Source organism: Tupaia chinensis, unplaced genomic scaffold, assembly GCF_000334495.1.
Source record: "Tupaia chinensis unplaced genomic scaffold, TupChi_1.0 Scaffold000627_1, whole genome shotgun sequence".
NCBI lineage: Eukaryota > Metazoa > Chordata > Mammalia > Scandentia > Tupaiidae > Tupaia > Tupaia belangeri.
In genome coordinates, this window is record NW_006160147.1 from 5350536 (window position 1) to 5362347 (window position 11812).

Genomic DNA, 11812 nt, shown 5'->3' on the forward strand with positions numbered 1-11812 from the left:
AGCATTTGAGACCTGTTTCTTTGCCCTCCTTAGATCTTACTTCAGGAGAGAGAGACAGACAGAGCCACAAAAGAAATTCAGATTGCTACGGTGTTCTGAGGTGGCAGGAATTCCTTGTAGCTTTTGAGAATGACTTCGAAAAAGAGGCCTTGAAGAACATGGGAATTCTTTAATGCAAATTTCAATTGCTCTCTAAACTGGTAGACATCTGTTGTGTTCTTTTGATGCAAATGACACAAAATAGTTGAAAGAGGAAAATAAAAGTCTGCACAGCCTGCAATCTTATTTCTTCAAAATAAGCATGTGTAAAAAGATACATGTGTGTATGCACATGCTCACATGCATTTTCATATTCATATACATATATGCGGATGTGTATATTCACATACATACATGTGTATGTAATCCGTTTTTAATAGCCAACCAAGTACCCTACGTCTCTATATCAAGGGGTGGAGGTTGGTTCGTGTTTGGCAGGTGTGAGTCCGTTCCAGATCCCATTGGATAGAGATGCAGAGGCACGAGGCAGAGGTGAGCAACTCTGACTGGCAGCATCCTAAGCGGAGTTGTGGGAAGAGAAGAAGCTGGGAAGGTAAGCAAACAGGTCTCAGAATATGTCATGCCAGGTCAGAGAATTTCAGCAATTTCCAGTGGGCCATCTAGAAAGTCATGATTTGTTTACAATTAAAATAACCTTTAAAGAAGTCTTGTGCATTGTATGAAACTTAGAAAATACAGAGAAGCTATAGAGAAGGAGAATGCCCATCATCTCTCCACTCAAAAGATCATCCATTAAACATCTTGGTATCTATATGTCTATGCAGTTTTCAGCACCTGCACCAATTTTATTTTTTTACGAAAAAAGAATCATAAGCCTAAGGCACTATAACTTGATTTTTTTTAATCTAAAATTGTCTTAAGTTTTCTTTTTGTTTAAGAATGAAAATATAAAATTTTTTAGTGGTCAAATAGTATTCTATTGCCTGGACTTTTACTCATAAAAAAATCTAGTTGAGGTGCACACAAATGTAAAGATCAATTTAATTATCCTCCCCTTAAATACCTCCCCTTCCTCTGGCTTTGAAATCATGAATTGATTCATGAACGGCTACATTTCATGAATACCTGATAGGTAGAAGATTCTGTGCCTGGTACCATGTGCAGGGGAGGGGAGGAGTTTACAAAAATAGAAGAGCAGAGCAATTTCCTAACCAGAAATTGAAGAGGATTGGGGGACTGAGAATAATAGAGCAGAGTTTTGCCTTTAGAAGACTTTTCTCAATGAACTTTTGAAGGGAGATGGGCCTAGTGAAGACTAGAAGCTGGAAGAAATAGCAAGGGCTCATTTCCCCTTGGACAGAAAGAGGCGAGTGGCACACACAAAGCACGTGAGTTATTCAAGGCAGTAGGAGGCAGCTCCAGGAGTAAGACGGAGATGCTCTCCCACACATACCCTCACCTGGGCAGGTGGAGTCACAGCTTCTTTCCCCGGGGTTCTAAGTACAAATGGGTGTTCAAAACACCATTTCACGGGTTTTTATTCCTATACTCGGGAGCACATACAAAGCTGGCCATGTGTTTAAGAATGTCATGGGGTCGGGGAAGGAGCAGGTGGTGTAGTGGTGAAGGCACTGGACTCCCACATGGTCGGCCATGATTCGAGTCCCAGATGCAGCGGCTTGACACTCATGCTGGGTGCGTGTGTGTGCGTGCCCAAAATCCTGAGAGGGGAATGGAGGAGAAGGCATTGTGGTGTGGTCATCCCCCTGAAGGGTGATTTCTTGCTTTCTCTCTCTCTAGCAAATGCACATGTCCTATAACAAACAAACAAACAAATAAAAAAACAAACAAAACAAAAACAAAAACAAAAAAAACCCTCTCTCTCTTAAAAAAAAAAAAAAAGATGCATGAGATGCAGACCTCATCTCACAACCAATGACCATTGCCTGAGTAGAGAGAAGAAACACTTGGCAAAGGCCTCTATGCAAATAGCCTGAAAGACGGTTTGACCTTGTACATAACAAGATTTGAGGACTGGTCTAATTAGGTGGAGATAATTATACTCGCACCATTACTTCTGGCCACCAAATGTGTGTTTTTTCCCCTCTGTGCCAACAGGTTCTTCAGTCTTCAGTGGATAGTGACTGGGTGGCCTACACTTCAGTTCAGTTTGGAGACTGTCTACCTGGAGATGGCATCGGGTCCCACAGGTGAAGGGTTCAGTGACAGAAGACTGTTCCCTTCGTCTAGACACCAGTAGAAAGTTTAGGTTATCACCCGTGATTCTGACCAAATGGCTATAAATTGGAGGTTCCATGACACCTTGGTCCCTTCTAGTGGCTGTGAGCTTCATCTGGAGGTCACAGATGTCTCCAGGGAACTCCTGTCCCCTTTTATTTCTGCTGCTGAAACTCTACTCTGGCTTCATGTCTTAGCTCAAATGTTACTGCCCCTGGAAAGCCTTTCTACATCTTGGGGCTGTGACAATGCTGAAGGAGATTCAGCCTCACTTTGTGTTTCCAAGGGCTCTATTTTTTTGTTAATAATGCCCAGGACCTGGTATTGTCATTTATCTGTTTGCAAGTGTCGCAGCACTCTACCATGTCAGTAGAGCACAGAGACTGTGTCTTCATTCTTCTTTCTGTATAGCTTTGATACTATCTAATTTCCATGGCATTTTATTCACATGAGGTCTCCTGTTTAAAGCATACAATTTAAGGGACCAGCAGTTAGCATAATGGCTATGTCGCTAAACTCCCATGTAGTTGACTGCAGTTCGAGTGCCAGACCTGGTGGCTTAAACTCATGCCCGGCACATGTAAGTGCATGCCCAAGATCCCAAGAAGAGAATGGAGAAGGGATTGCGGCATGGCAATCCTCCTAGGGAGTGATTTATCGCTTTCTATCTCTCTGTCTCTCTCAGTCTTTCTGGTGAGCGCACACACCCTATAGCAAAAACTTCTCAAAAAAATATATATACAATGTAATGGTTTTTAATATATTCAGAGTTAGGGGTCAGCAGGTGGTGTGGTGGTTAAGACATTGGACTGCCACATGGCTTACCAGAGTTTGAATCCTGGACATGGCGACTTGCTTTCTCATTTCCCCTCTCTCTCACTTTCTCTGTCTCTCTCTGGTGAGTAAAAAAAATAATAATAAATAAAATAAATAATTTTTAAAAACATATGCTCATGGTTATACAACAATAATCATCCAATTTTTAGGATATTTTTGTTTCCCCTGTGTAGATACAGGAATAAGCAAACTCAGTATCTCCTGAACGCTCACTTAACAACAAACTCTGAAAACTTCTGTGAACTCAGACATGTGGGAATTCCTCCTCACAAGCAAACAAGCAATGGGTTCTGCAGCAGACACCAATGGGCTGTCCTCTAACTGTGGGACCTGAACAATAATATGGAGACACAGGGTTCAGAGTAAACAAAATGAAGTTAGAAAGCCATGCAGGGAGGGCATCCTCGCCAGAATAGAATGTGAATCTTTAAACTGAATCAAAGTGAACTTCTGAACTGGGCCCAACTACAGAGCTCGTAAATATCCTGAAACCACACTTACAACAGCAAGCAGACATTACCTGGAAGAGATTGGCTTTTTTACCTGGGGTTATCCTGGAAATCAATCCTGTATGATCTAGCATTAGGATGACTTGTCGACATCAGTCACTCGATTTGATAAGTCATTTGTGTATGCCTCCTGGAATTTCTTTCGGTTTTTATTTTTTACTTCTCTCTCCCTTTTTAATAGCTTTTTTTTAAAGAGAGATTTTTGCTGTAGGCTGCCTATGCTCACCAGAGAGACAGAGAGACAGAAAGGGAGAAATCAACCCCTGGAGGGAATGGCCATGCTGCAGTCCCTTCTCTATTCTCCTCTTGGGATTTTGGGCATGCATGCACATGTGCCTGGCATGAGTTTTTTAAGCTGCTGGGTCTAGGACTTGAACTACAGTCAACCACATGGGAGTGACATAACCATTACACTATCTGCTGTTCCTGTTCTCTCTCCCTTTAAAAGCCTGTATAATTTGAGCTCCAGTGGAAATTCTGGCTCTGAGGATAAAACTATGCTCCTGGATTGAAGTCTTTAAAAACCCTGAGCAAAATGCCTTTCTTTGCTGTTACTTTGTTAGTTCATTTCAGATCAGTGGACACTTCATGCTGTCAGATGGCGGATACAAAGTGACTCTTGGCTGTTCCCCAGGGCCACCAAGAACTTGAGCAAGATAACTGCTGGAGTTTTTTGTACTCTGCTGTCCTTCTGCTGTCCTGGACTTCAGAGGATGAGTCCTCTTATCCCCTGAACCTTGTACCTTAGTTGAGGTTCAGACCTTTTTTAGAGTATTTTTTTGGGTGTTGGTTGTCACAAAGGATGTTTACTTTGTTCTATTAGTACTCATGGGTTGTTCACAGTCTAAAGGTACAGCTGAAGATACTGGAACTCATGCTGGTTATATGTACAAACATTATGGGTCCTCGTCATGTAACTTTTTGACACATTGGACCAACTTTACTAAAAGTAACCTTAACTTACAGTTAAGAGTCTTTTAATTTCCCCAGATTAGTTTGCCTCTGGAAAACTGGAAGAGCAAAAGTAAAAAAGTAGGCCATTCTAATAGGATTCATACTTTACTTAGTGTTTAGAAGCATCTAAACAATTACAATAAAAGAAACTTGCTTCTCTAAAGGATAATCATGCCAAGTTAGCTCAAAAACTCTAAATTTAAAAAGATTTTCGAGTTTTCTAAAATGGAAACAGCACCTGAATTGAGCACTTCGTTTTCTACCTCCTCTTCCTGACTACCCCGACAATACCTCTTCCCCTCCTTGTCCCCAACTTGTTTATCCAGCTTTGTCTGAACTTCTCTTTCCCCATGGCTTCTTTCACAGTGCTTCTGTTAACACTGGTTCCTTTTAAAGGACTTCTCTTAATGCTCTCACTGTTGTTATTCAAGTGCCTTTTAAAGTGAGTACAAAAGGGGCAATAGGACCTCTATGGAGAGATCTTAACCTCTACTCCCAGGACTAAAGCAGAATTCAGGGCTAAAGACTTCTCAGACCCTTTAGAGAATCCTATTGGCTTTGCTAAAGAGTTCGATTCAATAACTAAGGCCTATCAGCCCAGCTACTCTGATTGTCGCCAGTTAATACATAGGATTGTTGGCGATGTGCACACTTGGAAGTAGACAGGAAAAGCTCAGTAGCAAAAGTTCTTAGAAGATTTTTCTGAATGAGTAGCCACTGACTTAACTGATGCCCTAAATGAGCCAAAGAACTATATAAACAAATTCTTGAGGTCTTTCTGAAAACTATTGACTGAGGAAAAAAGCCCCCAGCAATGTATGCAAGAATCAAACTGGTCTATAAGTACTATGATACATAGCAAAAGCTTTTAAACAACATTCTGTCCTAAAGAAGATAAGTCCTGAGAACTCTGCCCTTTTTAACCAACTTTTTAAAATTTTTTAAAAAGTTTACTTATTTATTTCTTTCATGAGAAAGAGAAAGAGAGAGAGAGAGAAAGAGAGAGAGAGAGAGAGATCCACAGCCTCAGCCAGCCAGGCTCACAGTCATACAGACGTGCATCTGGTGTGTATACAAACCTGGAACCTTCATGTGACTTCAGCATCACAGAGAGTTGTGTTGCTACTGTGCCACTGTAGCTGGTCTCAACCTTTCTTAATGGACTGGAGGAAACACTTGGCATTTTAGTGAAGTGAACTCAGCTTAACTGAACCCCTGTGAACATTTCTGACTTACGAGGGGTCTTCAAAAATTTCATAGAGCGTACATATTATGAAAAAACTATATACTCGGATTTTATAATTATTTTGTACCAATATAAACTCATACTTTAATTTCATTTTTCATAAACCTTTTCAAGTCTTATCATACTTACCCTAGCGGAGACATTTTTAACACTCTAAAACTCTGCCAAAGAGGAAGTGATTCAAATGTTACTTTCAAATTTAGGCTTTTAGTTATAAATGATCAGATATAGCAGTTAACAAAGACCAAACCTCAGTCATCATCAAATTTGCCAACATCTTCAATATAGTCTGTAATTACTTCAAAAAACCTGGACACTAGAAAAAAGATTTACCAGGTTCAAAACAGGTTCAAAAAGACCTGAGAACTCTACCCTTTTTAACCAACTTTTCTGGTGGAGACCATACAGCCAACACAGACAGAACATAAAGGAGCTGCCTCTCATGTCTAAACAGGGCTTGGCTGAGAAGAGCTGCAGGCAGACCAGAGCTACGAGCTCAAGGTTTCAACTGTGTTTGTTGTACTGGTTTGTGCTGTCCTGCTTTCAATTTCTCTGCCATGAGCTTTACTAAAATAACACCCCCAGCCTTACTGTAACTTTTACAATAATCCTGAAAGAATGCGGACTCCTTAGGTGCCAGTGATAGGGAATTGGAATCTTGAGACTCACCCCATCTGCCTGTGTTAAGCCAAATTAGCATATGTTAGGTTAAGTTAGTATAAGCCAAATTAGCATAATTAGCATAGTTAGGTTAAGTTAGTTTAAGACTAATTTTGCATAAACACCCCTTGTTAAAGCTGCAGGCCAAGTTAGCTTATGTTAGGCTGATTTAGCGCATCTGCTGCCATGACAGGGATTCAAAGATAGAACACAAGGATTCACTGATTAACAGACAGGAATTCAGCAAACAAAATACAGGGATCCACGGGTTAATGGAGGAAGGACGGGTCTGGCTGGCGACGACAGGATGAACAAACCTGAAGACACCAGGGGAAGATTACCTATCTTAACTGAGAGTTCTTATCTAAATTCAGACAGACAACAGATAGTCTCTAACTACAAAAGGATTCTCATCTGTGTGTTGTAAACTAAAAAAAAAAATTGCTAATAAAACATCCTGTGTTGTCTCCTGAGCTACAAAACCCTCTCACCCAAAAAGGCCCTATCCGGTAATCAAGATCTAAGAAGAAAATACACCGGACAGATGGACTTCCTCGCCTTGAGAACTGTGACTATTTATACCTAATCAAACAAAACAGACATCATGTTTTATGATTATTGTTTCTATACTTTGTATACCTTATTTTTTAGAGTAAAATCTTTTACTTTCCTCTCACCCCTCCTGCCCCTGTAAATATCCCTCAATAAATACATATGCTTCCTAGCCACAGATGCTGCAGTCTTGAGCCTGCTCTGACTGTAGTCAGCTGAGAACATGCTGAAGAGCATAGAGGTCTCTGCTTGATTTCTTATCGATTGCATCACCTTCCTACAAGCTTTAACCCACCCTGGCTGGAGCAAGTCTCTGGCACTTTTCTTTTAAAAAATTGTTTCAAAGTTTACTTATTTATTTTTTCCTAAGAGAACTTCTTTCAGCTTAAATAATAAGGCTTCTCCAAGGAGTCCAAGGGATATTTCCTCTCCCTTCTTAATAATACCTTGGAAGAAAGTAAAATAATTATGAACAATAAGATCACTAAGATGTTAATAGATACCAATACAACTTTATCAGTTCTTAACTGATTTTTCAATTTCTCTTCTGCAGAGTAATGATAAAGTACAAGTGGCCAGGGCTTCTACTCAGTCAGTGACTGTTTATAAATCTCTCTCTGTTTCCTTCCAGCTAAGTCCAATATAAAGTACTTGCCAGTTTCTTTTAGTACCATTCACTCCTATCCATGTCTTAGGCCAAGAGTTTCTGGAAGCCTCTAGGCCTTTTCTCTCAAAAGGAGGAAATGCAGTTAACCTTAGATATTATTATAGGGAAAAATGAATGGTGAACCCTTTAAAATTTCAGTTCCCATTTTCTCATTACTATTGACTATAAACATAGGTGGCATTAATGCAATGCTAGAGTCCATTCCAGGTTAGTTATGAACAAAATTTCCACTGATAACAGACATGTCCATTTAGCTCTCCTAATTAAATATAGATAGATGAATGTAAAAGTTTCCCCAGTATCAAACAATATCCCTTAAATTCAGAACATATACAAGGGAGTAAACCTAAATTTAAAGATTATCTTAAACAAGGACGAATTGGCCCTTGCACTAACTCTCCCATCCTGCTTGTTCAGAAATAAAAAAATAAGGATTCTTTTTTTTTTTTTTTGCATACCAGTAGATCCTGCCAGCCAATACCCTTTTACCTTCATTGGGAAGGACGATAGTATACCTGGACAATGATACCTCAAGGATACACTGATTGCCCTACTCATTTCTATCCGGTCTTAAGGACTGACATTGCAAATGTAGCATTCTACTACCATTCCACTATTGCACAGTATGCTCATGACCACTTGATCTTTTCATCCTCACGTGAGGTATCTTTACAAGACGGCTTTCATTTACCTAAGAAATTAGCCACCGAAGGTCACAAATTTTCTAAGGGGAAACTCTAATTCTCACTTCTCCAGGTTAAATGTTTGGGCCATTTGATTTCAAAACAGGGCTTGTCACTCCATATTCAGAGAATAAAAGGAATAGTTTCTTTCCAAATACCAACAAACAAAATACAAAGATTTTTAGGGTTTGTAGGATTTGTTATGGACAAAAAACACAAAAACTTCTTTTGAACAAATACAGACCAGTCTTTGTGATTCTCACTCAGCATTAGGGAACCTTAATTAAAACCTTCTTCTTTTTTTTTTTTTAATCTATGAGCAAAAAGGAAATGCCTTAGGGGATAGCAGATGGCATAGTGGTTATGTTGCTGGACTCCCACATGACCGCCATGGTTCAAGTCTCAGACTCAGTGACTTAAAACTCATGCTGGCCATATGTGCATGCATGTATGCCCAAGATCCAGGGAGAAAAATGGAGGAGAAGGGATTGTGGCATGGCCACCCCCCCCGGGGGGGTGATTTTTCACTTTCCCTCTCACTGTCTCTGTCTCTCTCTGACAAGTACACAAGCCCTAGGCAAAAACCTCTAAAAAAAAAAAAAGAAAGGAAAATGCCTTAGACATGTTAACCCAATCAAAGACCTAGAAGTCACCATAGACCTATTGGATATTACAACCAACAGTTAGAGCCTATTACTGTAAAATTACATCATTTTATGAGAACAATCTCAGCTATTGCTAATCTGCTGAAGACTGTCAAGGAATTAATTATGGAGTTGCCTTTGGCCACTTATGTTCCCCATTCTATTGAAGTTCCCAACTCTTGCCATGCTCAACACTGGCCCACACAGTAGACTTACATCTTATCAGAATCTTTTGCTGTGAGTATTGCTCATTGCAATCCTCTAAATCTTGCTATTCTGCTTCCTCTCTCTTCTGACAAAATTCTACATGACTGTATAACCTTCACTGACATTATCCTTACCCTTAGACAAGACTTATAAGAGACTAATCTCGAAAATGCAGAGCTTGTCTGGTTTACTGATGGGACCTATTTAAAAGATTACAGAGTGGGCCAGCAGAGGGCATGGAGGTTCAGGTGGCTGAATCTCATGTGGTCAATTGTGCAGTTCAAGTCCTATACCCAGAGCTTGAAAAACATGCAGGGTGCATGTGTGTACATGCCCCAAATTCCAAGAGAAGAATGGAAGAAAAAGGATTGCAGCATGTCTAACCCTCCTGAAAAATGCTTTCTAATTTTCCCTCTCTGTCTCTACTGCCAGTGAGTACGCATGCCCTATAGTCAAAAAGGCAAACAAAAAACCCTCTGTGAAAAATAAAAACATCATTACTATGTTTACATCAGAATTATATTGTGGTCCATCCACAATAGCATGTACTATTAAAACACTGTGTTCCACAGTCTGAGTCTATATGGGAGGCCCTGGTTCAATTCCTGGTCCAACTTATTTATTTTCTGTCTTTAAAGTCAGAAAATAAATACATAAATAAAAGATAACAGAAGAAGATACAAGGCTGGGCAGACTTGTCTAACCAACAGAGAAAACTGAGGATGGTCCTATACCTAAAGCCTCATGGATTCATCTGCTCAGTTGGCAGAACTGTGTGCTCTAATACCAGCTTGTAATCTAGCACCAGAGAAAATGACTAACATTTATATTGATAGCAAGTATGCCTTTGGAGTAGCACTTTATATTAGCATTCTCTGAAAGCAAAGGAGATTAATTTTTTTTTCTGCAAAAGATCAAAAGTAGCACCTACATGGTAGACTTGTTAGACTCCATCCAAAAGCCTAAATCATTAGCCATGGTCAAAATTCCTAGAGCCCTGGTGACAGATACTGAGGAAATAAAGATAATCGTGAAGCTGATATTACAGTTAAAGCTGCTGTGCTGTTTAATTATCAGCCTTTTTACCTTCTAATAGTTGCTAAAACTATTAAAGATGAACTATCTGAAGCCCGGCAGTCATCTACTAAACAATAGATGTCAAAATGGAAATCACAAGAATGTTCTCTTGATTCCCCAAACCAACTTACGGTCTGTCCCTAAGAGACCTGTCTTCCCTGATGACCTACAGCTTCAGATCTTCAGGACCATATGGTATCACAGCCCATTTGAGGTACTGCTGAGATGACTCTTTGGGAAATGGTATTGGAAACTTCCACTCGAGGATACTTCAGAGTTTTTCGGAAATGTCAGGTTTGTCTGAAACTCAACCCAGTAAGATTTGTCCACGGCTCTGGGGCCATTTCTGCTTACCCTCAAGTAAGGCTGTAAATTTGTTTTGATAATGATTGGCATGTGTTCTCACAGATATGAGGAATTCCATTGACATAGTGCTTCTTCCTCTGCAGTAAGTAACATATTATTGGATTGTTGGAAAAGTCATGACACATTTTTACATAGAAACATGAGGAACCCACCTCATAGGATCAATTACAGAATGGGTATTTGGCCTGTCTGCCAGGATTTTCATTGCACCTATCATTCCCAGTTGTCTGGCCTAATATTAGCAAATTAATGGAATAATTTAAGAAATAGTTGGCAAAGAGAAGTTTTCCATTTTGGAAAACATAATCTTTTTTTGAGATAGTTATTGGCTGACCTTTGAGATTTGATCAAACGTCTTGTGAATCAACCTTAATTAAAACTGACATGTAACCTACAGTGAAGAATTAAGCCAAGCCTTAAAAAGAAATGCAGTTTTGATAGAACAAGCTTTCTATAGCATGTTCCTAAGAGACAAAGACTTGCTCATATATAACTTATAAATTAGACATTATGTTTATTAGAAAAGATACCTACATAAAAATGTTTTATAATCAAGATGGAAGGGACCTTACTAGGGATTATTAACTAAACTTGGCACTGCCAGACTTAAAGGCTTTGACTCATAGATTCATGCTTCTCATTTTAAAATGACCTTCATTCCTAAATGGTCATCAGAATTGTCCAGAGACCCTAAAGATTAGACTGGCTAAAACTAAGTCAGCTCCTCTGGAGAAACAGATTAAGCAACCTGAATCAAAGCAAATGACAGCTGAGGTAGGCTGCTTTTCCCAAGACTCCAGACCAGGCCTGGATATCATAATCTTAAAATGGTTATCACAGCTGGAGTAGTGGTTAAGATGCTGGGCTCCCATTAGCTGACCACGATTCAAGTCCTGGACCTGGTGGCTTGAAATTCATGCCAGGCGTGTGTGCATGCATGCCCAAAATCCAAGGAGGGGAATGGGTTGCAGCGTGATCATCCCCCATGGGGGAGGGGATGATTTCTTACTTTCTGTTTCTCTGTCTCTCTTTTGGTCTCTCTGGAGAGTACATGTGCCTTACAGAAAAAATATCTTTTATTAAAAAAAAGTTTATCACATTAACTAGTCTGCTATTGATCATCTGTTAGCTTGCCTATCAATCATAATCTGCTCATTCCCCTCTTACAAAGA

At 39.7% G+C, this 11812-nt stretch overlaps 1 protein-coding gene across 1 annotated transcript in view; it reads left to right on the forward strand.

Annotated features, from left to right (window-relative positions):
* The first annotated feature begins 510 nt into the window (after positions 1-510).
* IL24 (interleukin 24) overlaps positions 511-11812 on the forward strand; it is a 24808-nt gene continuing 13506 nt past the window's right edge. The window contains exon 1 of the mRNA XM_006159360.3: positions 511-592. Coding sequence (XP_006159422.1) covers positions 511-592 — 82 coding nt within the window. The remainder of the gene's footprint in view (positions 593-11812) is intronic.